The sequence below is a fragment of the Pocillopora damicornis genome, chromosome 14 (assembly GCF_964200805.1).
Source record: "Pocillopora damicornis chromosome 14, jaPocDami1.2, whole genome shotgun sequence".
Taxonomy (NCBI): domain Eukaryota; kingdom Metazoa; phylum Cnidaria; class Anthozoa; order Scleractinia; family Pocilloporidae; genus Pocillopora; species Pocillopora damicornis.
In genome coordinates this window covers 17569230-17582900 of record NC_142683.1, presented here as the reverse complement: position 1 = coordinate 17582900, position 13671 = coordinate 17569230, and the positions used below count along the sequence as shown (strand labels likewise).

At 40.1% G+C, this 13671-nt stretch overlaps 1 protein-coding gene and 1 long non-coding RNA gene across 3 annotated transcripts in view; one reads left to right on the top strand and one right to left on the bottom strand.

Annotated features, from left to right (window-relative positions):
• Nucleotides 1-13671, top strand: part of LOC113686785 (uncharacterized) — a 43747-nt gene that overhangs the window by 10785 nt on the left and 19291 nt on the right. Inside the window, exons 15-29 of the mRNA XM_089194449.1 lie at nt 493-770; nt 1260-1401; nt 1802-2161; nt 2727-3131; nt 4560-4676; nt 5349-5639; nt 6419-6832; nt 7470-7729; nt 8326-8446; nt 8928-9158; nt 9572-9883; nt 10521-10631; nt 11348-11581; nt 12253-12572; nt 13349-13487. Of these exons, the coding sequence (XP_089050575.1) occupies nt 493-770; nt 1260-1401; nt 1802-2161; nt 2727-3131; nt 4560-4676; nt 5349-5639; nt 6419-6832; nt 7470-7729; nt 8326-8446; nt 8928-9158; nt 9572-9883; nt 10521-10631; nt 11348-11581; nt 12253-12572; nt 13349-13487 (3735 nt within the window). The remainder of the gene's footprint in view (nt 1-492; nt 771-1259; nt 1402-1801; nt 2162-2726; nt 3132-4559; nt 4677-5348; nt 5640-6418; nt 6833-7469; nt 7730-8325; nt 8447-8927; nt 9159-9571; nt 9884-10520; nt 10632-11347; nt 11582-12252; nt 12573-13348; nt 13488-13671) is intronic.
• LOC149034807 (uncharacterized) overlaps nt 1491-13671 on the bottom strand; it is a 47464-nt gene continuing 35283 nt past the window's right edge. The window contains exons 4-6 of one of the 2 annotated variants that reach the window (XR_016183116.1): nt 8917-9150; nt 7108-7325; nt 1491-1947 (exon numbers count right to left, since the gene is read on the bottom strand). This is a non-coding gene — a long non-coding RNA (uncharacterized LOC149034807). Of the gene's footprint in view, nt 1948-7107; nt 9151-13671 lie in introns of both variants that reach the window. The other variant, XR_016183115.1, reaches the window with a different exon arrangement.

The window sequence follows — 13671 nt, the reverse complement described above, 5'->3', positions numbered from 1 at the left end:
CTCGGTGAGACATCTCCAATGGTCATAAAATCAGCCTCTACTTCGTGCAACCATATGGTCTACCAGTACATTGACGTAGACACAATCTGTACACGCCTTTTCCACAACTGACCATGGCAACTCGTATAGTCATAATAAAACAGAAGCCAACAAGCAGAGAATTTTCCAACCGTGAGAGACAACGAAGAGAAATAACACAGGATGCCATTCGTTTTGTCAAGAGCTTAGGAAAAGGAAAAAATATCTTCTACAAGCGATCGAAATTCAGAATTAAGATTTCGCGGTCATTTTCTCCTGAGAACTCCTTAACGAGCTGAGCCATACTTTGGGTTCATGTGTGACAAGCGTTCTGCTAGGATCATTAATGTTGGGACTTAAGAATCGGGACAAGTAAATAAAAACATAATAATGACGAAAAAATAATAACTGAATACTCTAACGCCTAATCTGCCCCATTCAACGGCTAATTTACCCTGTTTTCACTACTCACAGCTGTCACTCTCCACGACGTCAGTCACTGGTCAACATCCTCTTGGAAATGTATGACTGAACCAAGACTAGCTCGGCTGCACGAGTTGAGAAACTGCCACGCCTCCTGGTGTGGAAGCGTGGGGGCCTGGCTTCAAATAGACCTTGGTCGAGACTATGACATAAATGGTATAAACACCCAAGGTGCTCGGGACAATTACGGCTTTGTAAAGAAGTTTACATTGGCTTACAAAACGACGAGTGGAGGTTGGGAGAATTTTGAAGAGGACGGAAACGTTAAGGTACTATGGTGACTCCGTATTAGGAAAACAATTCAGGTCAAAGTTTAGCTCACGGCAGAAGCGTGAAGCTGTTGATCACCTGTTCCTACAATCGAATGTTTACAGGTCCTTGCTGACTCAATTGCTTGTTCCTATTGCATAGTCAAAAATTGTTTCGGTTAATATTTGAAGTATTTATACTGAAAAATTTTGTGATTTTTTGGCTGACACCGAAGGTATGATTCTTCGTCCTCCTTTAATTTCCGAAGGAAAATCAATAAGTATCGACATGGAACAAAACAAAACAATTCCACGTATTTCATTGTGCTTTCAAAGTAGCTGGATGCGAAGGAAACATCACAAGTTACCTGTCTCAAAATATTCATAATTAGCCTTGGGTACTAAAATAGTGCAATCTGTGAACTCAGCCCAACGAGTACACTAAGGGTTCCTTCTGGACGACCAGTTCGTAAGTTATGCGTAACACATGCTTTTATCTGTACCTTACAGGAGTTTGTGGGAAATGTTAATGGCAACGGAGTGGTGAAGCAAACTTTTTTACCTCCATTCAAAGCACATTTCGTAAGGTTCAACGCCAGAGAATGCAACACAGCAACTAGTTGTTGCATGAGGGTGGAGATTTATATATCAGGTGAGGATATTTCATTGAGGTTAGAGGTTGTCTTTTGTTGATGTGCTCCATTTTCTTTTGGAGTCTGTTCACAAAATTTATAATAATAAAGATCATTAAAAAGCTACCCTTAGGGAAAACTCTATTCTGGAAACATTTCCATGCAGTGGAGGTATTATTGTTTCCGAATGAATTTAAAGCTATATTCAAGTGACATTCAAGTTATATTCACTCCTTGAAAACCGCTGTCGACGGGATACTTTTTACTGGCAAGAATTTCTCATTGAAAGTCCTCCTGCATAAAATGTCAGTCCCTACTCAGAGGCCGAACTACAACACCCATAATTGATATTCAACGCTACAGAGACCGCATAGAGACTGAACATTAAAAACCTTGTTCCCCTTTTTGTTTCTTGTCCAGCGCGGTGTCCTTCTGGTTGGGAATATTTCCAGGGTTCCTGTTACTGGTTTTCGGATCATTCACAACCACAGTCTCACGCTGTAAACACTTGTCGTGTGCGAGGTGCTGATTTACCCAAAGTGACGTCGATAGCAGAGAACAACTTCCTAAAGAAAAGTGGTTACAGTTGGTGGCTGGATTTACGACGGGATTCCACGCACAAGAGCATATTTAGATGGAGTGATGGTTCCTTGGCCGACTTTACAAACTGGAAATCGGGTGATCATAGTGACAATAGCAAAGAATGTGTGGAGCAAGAAGACACTGGAGAATGGAACACTGTGCTGTGCACTACAAATCGTAAAATTGCTTGCAAAAAGGGTACCTCTGTTATATCTATGACTTTTTAATTTGCATGCATCTAAACATTTACAAAAGGCATTATAGTGGCAATGTCAACTTTACCGAATACATTTAATGTGCACGAATATCGACAAGGTTTAAACCAACATTTCACAAAAGTCCTTAACCCTTCCAAAGCCAATATCACATTAATAAGCCTCCTTACTGTCTGCCATACAATTCTTACGATGTTAATTTGCAGAATTTACTATTGTGTCAACTAATAATCCACTAATTGAGATTTTTCTTTGCTCCCATTACTTGTCTGCCTGATATTGTGTTGATGCTGATTACCCTCTTTGTCAAGTTTTCTTGACTCAAAGATTCTACACTTTTTTTGTTCTCTTATCCGATGTGTTATGCAGTGTAATCATTTTTCACAACGTTAAGGGATTTAAAGTCCTCCATTCAAACACGGGCTCTGTTTGGTATGGCTACACTTCAATTAAAAAGATATCGAGGGTCTAATTTCAGGCTGGCTAAATTTTTCTACCATGGAATACTATTTCCAAACATGATTTGCTATGTTTTTTTTTCCGAGCAGAAAATATAGACGTCATTTTGGCAACAGGCACTGTTAGCAAACGCAGCGCTGGAATTGTCTTTGGCTTTCAAGAGTTTACACAAACATATCATCTGTCGGTATCCGCGGGCCCTCACATTTGGGAAGCTAGACTTCCAGACTACCCTCTGGGATGGGTACACGTGGGTATCACGTGGAGTAACCAATGGGGATTGCGCTTCTATCAGAATGGCGTTCTCACAGTCGAGTCAACCAGTCCCGCGCGACTTCTTTACGCAACTGAGAGTACCTTCCCACGGTTTTATATCGGAAGGGAGTCAACTACTTCTCCTTTAAAGAGAACACGTAATCTGCAGATTTCCGACCTAAGAATCTGGGAGTCAGTCATTCCGCCAGAAAAAATGGAAGACATGCAAGCATGTTCAGGTAATTAGAAGCGAATTTAAAATTCAGGATATCAAATGTATCAGAAATCATGTACTTAATATATGGTTTAATTGTTTTACCCACGGCTGAGAGTCACAATGAATTATTGTAGAAGTCAAGGTGGATTTCTAGTTTCGCGTACGTTTTCCGCAGACAAGACAGGCGTAACCAATTCGATTGCCGAGTACAAATCTCTACCGCGCGTTGTTTAGCAAAATCACGCAAGCCTTTGGCAAAGGCAAGAAAACAACACAAAGCCTGAAAGAGGCATAAAACGGTAAATGACAAAATGTCAGCATCACTTTTCTTGCCTTCCGCGGTAATTATCTCTGATGTTTTTTTTAGGAAGATAAGTTTGGTTTTATCAACTGAACCGATAATGTACATTGGCCACCGCAAAGAGTTTCAAATTTGACGTGTCGGGCGTGATGGAGGGCTAATGCTCGAAACGTCAGCTTTGAAACTCTTAACGGAGGCCAACTTACATTATCAACTCAGTTGATGAAACCAAATTATCTTGTTGTATTCTTCCACCGACGCAGCACCACAGTTTCTTTACAAACTAACCCCCTTAATTCGAATGTTTGTTATTTCGTAAATTTAGCAATTGGATAACAGCTGACATTACCACTAACATGCCAACTAAAATCCTCAGATTTTGCGCTTAAAATTGGTAAGCTGATTATATAGCGCGTTTTTTTTTTCCGCTGAAACCTTTAAGATGGTGTCAGGAACACTTGTGTACATACATCGTTATACAACTCAACTTTAAAATTCAGTGGGCTTAGAAACCTTTCATTTCGCGAAATATTTAATGAAACCGAAATGCGCTTTCTATGTTAATACTCGACCACAAAGCTTAACGATATTTACATTTCTTACTTTAAAAAACAGGAAAAGTAAATGAGGGACAGGTCACCATTATTAATTATTTATTTATTATTTATTTATAAGAGGAGGCAGGGAAAGATATGCTGAAAAGATCACAATTTCTATAAGCCGACCCCCAACCCCTCCCCCCCAGGCCATGATGTAATTAGCAGGTGACCCCTTCTTCTGTATTCAATATTAAGGTGATGACTCCCTTGTCACCTCAGACCTCCTCTCACATGCCTCGTAATTTTCAAAATTTAAGTCATATACAACTATAAGATAATTACTTTGCGTGACACCCACCGGTCCCTAAAGGGTGTACTCTGAACTAACAATTGGTTTGCAATCCATCCTCCATTTTACTATTGGCATCAGAAACTAGGAAGCTTTCCCTCCCTGAACGCAAAACTGTTATGATTAAAGTTAAAATGCAAATGTAAGAGGTGAACGTTTCCTCTAACACTGATACAGTCAATATCGCAATTATTACAGTAAGTAAAATATTCCAGTCAAAAATCATGAATGATCCAAGCTCTAACATTTCTCTCTTAATAGCTCTTCCCTGGTATATGTGGAAAAATACTGGCAATTATGATTATCCATGGGAGCTAAAACGTGTTCCTCGGGAGAGTCCTGATGAGCAAAGGTTTGACGTAATACCCCAAGACACTAGTAAGTAAGGAAATCGTATCATAAACTGTCTCTTATTGGAGACAAAAACAACTCCAGAAACCATTTAATGTTCTTCGTCGCCAGAAAAATTCACTCCTCTTCGCGTGTTGAGATTTTTAAAGATTGTGTTGAATATTCAACCATGGACACGACCTTTAGGTAACTTAGTAACCAGGCTGCGCACTCCTGGCGCCCCTGAACTCAAATAAGAAGGCGGAAATCAAAGCACTCGTCTTACAAATACCAGCGAGATTGATAATCGCATTAAAATCTCTACCTGAAAAAAGTAGGCATCTGTGTCTAGCTCCTTATTGTTCAAAACGCCACGAGTTGAAAAAAGAGAAGGGAGGAATTATCTAAGATATATTTGCAATGGTAACAACCATGGAGGACTCGAAACACATCAGAGAACAATTTACGAAAAATTAGGCTTCTCTGTGGAATCTCGAAACAGGCAGGGGAGGCGGGGGGGGGGGGGGGGGAAGGGGAGGTAGCATGGTGAGAAAAAAAGATGGATAAGGCAGAGGAGGCAACTGCGACGTTGGCTAGAAATCTGGCCTCTTCGTGCGAAAATATTTCGAAAATACATCCGACCAGGTATAAAACTTTGGATTAGAGAAATTCCATTCATGTATCTGCAAAATATTATCTCTCTCAATGTTATTTCTACAGAATACCACAACATGGGCTGTTTTAAAATAGGCTCCGGTCCACCGATACCAAGTCTGGAAGGTACAGACCCAATACTGACTGGCAACCACCTTTCCAGATTGGATGCTGTACAAAAATGTCTTCACGCCGCGCGCAGGAAAGGAAACAAAATGTTCGCTGTAGCGAGTGGAGGGAAATGTTTGTCCGCAGCAGTCGAGTATTCTGATGTCGAGAAAAGCTATACTGAGACATCCCACGGTTGCAAAAATGGCAAAGGAGCAACTAATTACAAGAATATTTACATAGTTAAAGGTATGTGGGGCTAAGCTTGGCGCTTCGCGATTGGACGTTTGGGTTGGCTGTAATCTACTGCAAGGCCTGCTAACTATTAAAAGTGAATTGTTGCTTGAATCGATCGTTATTTATCGCCGATTATTGTCTTCTTTGAGGGAAAATGAAAGTTTAAATCTTTTCAAACGTGCTAAGGACTAAACAGCCATCTCGAATGAACCCTTTATGCTTTGGAAGAGTGTCGGTCAGTTGAAAATATCTCGAGTCACTAGGAATAGTAATCAATTTCTCAGGCCTGACGCACGGTAAAATATCATTATCATTTATTTAGCGTCGTCTACCCGGTGACCCCTAGTCCATAACTTTCATTAGGAACCTCGAGCTCAAATATTCAGAACGAAGTGTAATAGAAATGTATGATGCAGTCATTTTTCATACAACCATCGCATAACGAATGGCTTGAGAAACGAAAACAAAACATTATCTTTGTGGTAGGCAGTTCCCTACTCACAAATAACTCAAATGTTTTAGCTCAGATCACTCACAGCTATCAAAAGATAGTATTTGGCTTATAAAGGATTCAACTCTCCCAAGATTGTTTTGATGGGAAAGTCATTAAAATATATTCTGGTGAGACCTAACCTTTGAAAGCAGAAGATTAAAATCGCATGCGATGGGCAGGAGTCGTGTATGCCCGTTAGCAATTTTTAACCAAGCTATAATGGAACTATGACAAAGAACTTCAATTGAATATTCCTGGGCGAAGCTACCTTCAGCGAAGAGTTTTTTTTCGTTTTCAGACAGTAACAACGCGGCTTTCAAGAAACCTACAGCCCAATCAGGCACAATTAAAGCTTCCTCCTTTGCAACAGATGGCAGTCATTACAATATAAACACAGAGAAATGCACTAGAACAACTTCACAGAAGGACCCATGGTGGCGAGTGGATTTGGAAAGAGAAGTTTTAGTTCGTGATGTATATATCTACAAACACTCTTATGTATCAGTGAACTACTTGCTCCAGATAAGAGTAGGAAATCACGACAACCCCAATCTAAAGAAGAACTCACCGTGTGGGGGATCTTTTAGATTTAAACAGTTGCATTGGAAAAGAATTCGTTGCCCCTCGCCTCTGAAGGGAAGATTTGTTAGCATAACAAGGATTGTTGGTAATGGCATCTTGAAATTATGCGAAGTTGAAGTTCGAGAAGAGGGTAAGTTTCATCAACATTCATATCAAATTTGCAGTTTCCAAAATGTTTGACCAAATTGCACTGAGACAAAACCACAAACATTTGAATTTGATTAAATGGTCAATAGTTTGTTACGCCAATAGCGTGAACAGTGGGAAAGCAGGTCTAAGAGGTAAAAAAAAGAAATATTCAGCCCTACAAGTTGTTTTTGTTTTCCGGTTCGATGCAAGGATAAAAGAAAGGTGGAGATAAGATACTTCTTGGTAAGAAGGGGAATAGGCTGAAACGAAACAAACCTCTCTCGACGCGTTTCGTCAGATCTTTCCCGCTCTTTCTCGTGTTAAAAAAAGGTTGCTCCAGTTCAGGCCAATGCGCAGACGCAAGCTGTGTTGTGGTAAGAAAGGGAAGGAGCTAGGTCGAGAAGCACCAACCTCGGCCGCGGTTCTTCCGGATCTCATTACTCGCCTCATTTTTACTCGTATTTTCTTTTGAGAAAAACAAATTACTAAAAGTCCTGGAAAATAAGCATTTAAGATTAATTAGTGCAAAAGAAACGCTTTCAAAAATTAATTCTTGTCTGTCCTGCTTGCATGACATAATGCAAAACATTGCTAATTAAATTGATATAATTTTGATACTTTTCTCTCTTATTGTTCAGCAACAGACTACGTGCAAGCAAGCATGTCCTACCCTCGTCAAAGAACGACTCTCTCAGCTCTTGAGAGTATTTATCTTGCGGGAACAGTGGATTGCTTAAGCTTTCATTACAACATGTCAGGAGAAAATGCTAGTAGACTGAATATTTTTACTGTCGACCAAGAGAACACGATATCTTTACGATGGCGACTTGTTGGTGATCAAGGAAACCAGTGGAAATTTGCTCAAGTTACTACCCTTAATGCAGTCCACAGTTTCAAGGTGATTAGTAGAATTTGTTGTCGTTCACAAAAATGATGATGGTGATAAGGATGATAATGGCGATAATGCTGATGCCATTAATGATTAGTAAAGTGACAGAAACGGGTGATGACGACAATGAGTAAAGTGACTATGGCGTAGGTTAAAACCACTATGACTCGTCATCCACTTCAAAGCGACCACCAAAATCCTCTGCATCGTTCCAATGTCTGAACGACACAACTTGCTTAAATGGGGAAGAGTTAAAGAGGAAATATGTTATTACTTTGGCACAAAAAATTATTTGGATGGGTTACGTTTCTTCATTGTGAAGAAATAAAATGGAAAATTTGACTTAAAGGAATCATTCTTGGCTAAAAAGCTGAACGTTTGTGCGTACGTTTGTACGTACGTTTGTGCGCACGTTTGTACATGTCTTTCGACCTCTAGGAAATGATACCTACGTATCGTTAAATTTCAGTTCATCACACAGCAAACAAATGATGGCATAAGTTAAACTTATCAGCAATAAGGAGTTTATAAAAAAGTAAATGGTAATGCTTGTTGCTTCGATGCATTATTAAACATTATCTTTTTATTTATTGTCCTCATGACAGATCAAGTTTGAAGCTTTAAGTGATGGCGGGATCGGTGGGAAGATTGGTATTCGAAACATAAAAGCGGGATTGAACTCCAGCTGTACGTGCATTCCAACTGAAGCCTGCCCGAAGATCACAGGTGAAGTTGCATTGCCCCTGTGCATGCATGTACACGCGCCAAGCATCAGTAAAAATATTTACTTGGAATACAAATTCATGCCGTATTAAGCGCGTCACGCGGTTTTTTTAACAAACATTCCACGAGTGTTGTTGAATGGGACATGTTTGATAGCCAACCAGAGCGTTGACGCCAAATTGCGAGCATCAATGGCGACCACAGTAATTCCACACACGTGGCTAGTTTTGATTTGTTAGGAAATTTGGTTAGCCATTCTATAGTGTCTTTTAAAGCAGGCTAACCAATAAAAAATCCTCAATTTGAACTTTCCAATAACGTAGTTTCAATAATGATGAACATCATACGCAGAAGAAAAAAAGCTATAAAGCTGTCAAAGCATGACCTATGCGCTGTACCCTTGGGTGATCATACTCCTCGGGTCTCAGCTAAATGAGACATGCCAAGTTGATAGTCTGCTCGATCAAACTTACTTTGTTCTTAGGATTCCACTCAGCCATGATCAGCCACGCTCCTAGTTACCAGGACATGTTAATGAAGTGGCTTTCCGAGGCAGGGTATGGAGAGAAGTACTGGGTTCCATGCTACAGAGCCCATGTCAATGGATGGCAAAAACTCGTCTTTCACCAAATGTGTGATAATAGAGGCCCCTCTGTCACTATAGCCAGGATAGATTCATTTGTGTTTGGGGGATTCTCTGATAAAAGCTGGAAAAGTGAGCAACAATTTATCAGCCATTTTGTATCTATGTTGGTAAACTAGGTTAAATTAACGTGGCATAACTGTACTTCTCTTTTTCATCATTCGCTTTGTATGTATAAAAGCTATCTCTCGTAATGCCATCGGCTCAGTTGAGTGCAAAGATTTCAAACGCATCAATCACGACTCCAACTTGCCCTCAAAAATTGTTCTATTTTGTCTTAATGGAGCACAGTTCTACTAAGTCCAAGCACACATAACAGTTGATTAGGGCTCGAGGCCAGGTGCGGAATTTTGTCAGAGGAACATTAGAATTGAACTCCTAAATTGAACTCCAGAATCTCAAAGCATTATATTTGGGTCAAAATATATTGGCACTCCATCAACAGATATTTTTTACATCATCTACTGACACTCGTTTTGTTCCAGGTTTCCATCCCTATAAAGTATTTCCGTCTAGCAACGCATTCCTCTTCAGCTTAAAACCTTTCAGCGATAAGCCAAAGAAGCTTGACGTGTTACTGGAAAAAAGACATCAAGCCTTACATATCCACAGATATAAAGGGCCGTGCTGGGGGGAGGAGAGACAAGAACTTTGTTTCAACGACCAGAATGTCGCAACGGGAATCATTATCGGTGGAGTATTTAACGTCAGTGGAATTACTGATGCAACTGTCAGTAAATATTTTACCGGACAAACGTCTTTCCAGGCTGATGATCTTCAGGTTTTTGTAATTGGAGGTAGGCAACAAAGCATCCGAATCGAATGCGTAACCGCTCCAGCTATGCCAGATAATTCTTCGGATAAAAATTAATGCCTAACCAGTAACCACAAACCTAAGGAGGAGAATATGCTGCCTTTCCCGTGCCATCCTCAAATGGGTAGACATTCAAGTCTTTCCGGATAAGGAAAATAAACGCTGGGCCTCTTCTCCTGTATCTTCTCTGTACTGGTTAGCAAGGGATATTTAAGGACCCACACACTTCTTGCGAAGACCATGTAACGTAACTCCCGGTGTTGTGATCTGGCCTGTGCTTTTTATATACAGGCCCCCACTTAACAGAGTTTTAAATCCCGTCCAAACATCGCAGATTAATAAGTTGCCTGAGAATATCTTCATAAAATAGGATATAATCTCTTGCACGAGGCCATCTATTGCTGGACAAATTGGTTCTCGTTCTTACCTCTATGATCTGGGTAAAACCCCTATACAGCACCATTTAAAAGTAGAGGTCCTGTAATAGTTCTACGCCGTCAAGGAGATAGTGACATGAATATTTCATAACTGAAGGCAAGCATTAATTTCACAGCTTTTCTCTCTGCATGCACACTCGTGGTAAAGTAAATCAACTCAATCTCAAATCAATTTACACGTAGATTCTTTATGCGATCCACCTTGTTGGGAAGGAGAAAGCTGTGATGAAATTGCAGGAAAATGCATTTGTGACCCGACCAGGAGAGAGGAAGAGATGTGCAGAAGGAAGCAAGGTGAACCGAAAGGGTCATTCACAATCACACATGACTCTTTTTTTTTTTCCTTTGACCAGTTTCGATGTGATGTGATGAAATTGCAGGAAAATGCATTTGTGACCCGACCAGTTTCGATCCTTCGTTTTCCCTATTTTGTCACTTAAATTCCTGATCACTAGCGTAATGTTGTGGCCACAACATTTGTATAATTCCGAAAGCCCAAACGAACAACTACGAAGTTTTTTCAAGTATTTAACGTAAGATTTGCTTTTATCCTCCACCTCTGACACCTACTTGTATTATGCAATGGAAAGTAACGTAAGATTTGCTTTTATCCTCCTACTCCAACACCTGCTTGCATTATGCAATGGAAAACACGCAATCCAATATCCAAGTACTAAGCACCGATTACCAGGTCTTTTTAATTAGCGACAGAGTATAAAATGTGATATTTACCTAAAATTCAAATTTGCGATACAAAAGCTTTATATTATTTTTTCTGATATTAATAAATCAAAGAATGCAACATTTCTATCAGAATTCTCTTTCAGGGTGTTAAATGAAAAATAAAAGAGCAACTGTGCACCCCCAAAAAGGGATTCTAGAACCACTGCATATGATTTTACGCCATAGCCTGTTATCTCATTAATGTTAGGTACATTATTTGCCATAAATGACTTTTATCGTTCACTTGTATTTGTGATTCAATTATTTCTATTTCTATTCCGCACTAGAGTTGCGACAACTAAGGGACAAGAGCTGCAAGGAACGATGGGAACATCAAAGGCCAATCAGCTGTTCAGGTCGATTATTTGCACGATACGACATCAGGCATACCGCTGACTCAGTGCGTAACTGGCGATGCTACTATGAAGATGCTCTAATCAGGGATAGAAGTCGATATGATACAATCAAGAGGTCAAATTGCTATCATACAGATAGCGAACTTGAAAGCTTCACAAGTGAAGGTGAATGAAAAGATATGAAATTATTGTTATAGTACTCAAACTGTATTATATGACTGATGCTTACAGATTCTGATCAAGTACATAGTCAATACCGATGAATTTAAAGTAAAACCAATAACACGCCGAATTTCACTGTAAAATGTTGACAAAAGTCCCTCGACGAGCCATGATTTATCATAAAAACTTTTAAAAAAGGATCAGAGTACTTAGAATTGCTACCCTCCCTAGTCTATATAGGATAGCATTGTGGCGTCGTATATCATATTCATCATTTAGGTTGTTGCTAGACCCTTGCAATCCTTACTGATATCACATAATTTCTTTTCAAAAGACTATTCTCTTGTATTGTGACTATTCTCTATTGTCAAGTGACGACTCTATCTGTTAGAATTTTAGTAATGAAACCCATACCTGGTGCAGTCATGGACTTAGGCTTCTTGAACCTTACTGTAAGAAAGACGTCTTCAAATTTTCATTTTTACTTTTGCATTTTGTAAGTGGTTGGTGTGTTGCCTAATCGGCTATTGCCGACCTAATGAAGATGTTGATGAAGGTAATGCGGCTATCACTGGTGTCTCGAAATGGAACTAAGTTCTGTATCACGATCCACCCGTTACAACTATTAACAATAATGCAAACAGATTAATTCTCTATGTTCCGGTCGTTTGCAGATGCCGGTTGTCGTCCCCTGGGTATGGAGAGTGGAAGCATACTTGACTCGCAGATCACGGGCTCGTCTGAATACGCCCCTTCATCTCGTCACGGGGCTCCCAACGCACGGCTGAACAATGCTGCTAACGCGGGTGCCTGGGCGGCACGCAGTAGGGATGTCAACCAGTGGTTGCAAATCGATTTTCTAGTTAAAACAACAGTAGCCAAAGTGGCCACTCAGGGAAGGAAAAACTACCCTCAATGGGTGAAGAGTTATTCCTTGTCTCATAGCTTGGATGGAACGAACTTCGAGGAACATAGAAAGTGCGGCACAAATGAGGTGAGCCCGACTGACGCAAAATCCAATATGTAAAGGGAAATATTTGAGTCAGGCATTGACCAACCGCCAAGTCATTTATACTGAAAATTTCCTTGTTTACTTTTTCGTTATTATAATGGCCCAGGGTCATCGAGGCATATAAAAAAAGCATAAACGAACATGGCCGATATTAAACTTTCCCAACTGAGCATGCTTAGTCTAAAGGGACTTTAAAAACAATCGCGACGGCGATGGCGATGACAGGGTGACGATACAATAGATTTAATGATGTGAACAGTAGCTCAGCACGCACGTTTTGCAACTTTTTTCCTTTCCTTCCAAAACAAGAACTGAGATCGCATAACTTTGCAAATTCTGAGAACGGGACCACTAACGGCAATTTTTGGATCAATATCAGTATCTGGGCAACTGCCCACCTACCCTTCCCCTAACTCAACAACAGTAAATGTTAAAGTTGGGTTAGGAGAGGGGTGGTGGGTAGTTGCCCAGATACTGATATTGATCCCAAATTTTCCTAGTATTATACTTCGAACCCTCCGCCCCATTCCCCTTTCATATTGAGGAGGACACTTGGCGTCGTTAGAGAAACTAATCACATCCTACTACTCCTAAACTATCTAAGAGGAAACATTTTTTTTTAAAGTGATATTTTCCCAGGTTTCGTCGTCTAAACCTCTTTAACTCCATGCGAAAACAACGTGTGATCAAAAGATATTCGTGACATCTTTTTTGTCCTTAAACTTTCAGTGAAACTAATCAATTGCATTGTTTGACAGATTTTTAACGCCAACTGGGATGAGAACACTGTTGTGTATAACACAATCAATCCAGTCATCTTTGCGCGTTACATCCGGGTTATGCCGAAGACTTGGAAGTCACACATATCCATGAGGGTGGAGTTTTATGATTGCGGCGGTAACTACATTTGATTCACTTTATACGAAATACTGTGGTGGATTCATCGATCCTTCTGAACTTGTCCGTCCCTTTTTTTTCATCTGACGAGCATAGCCATTAGGAACGAAAATATGCAGGGATATGTATCAGCCGACATAATCCGTTGAAAGATGCAAACAGTTTTCCGAGAGCTAAGCTCTGC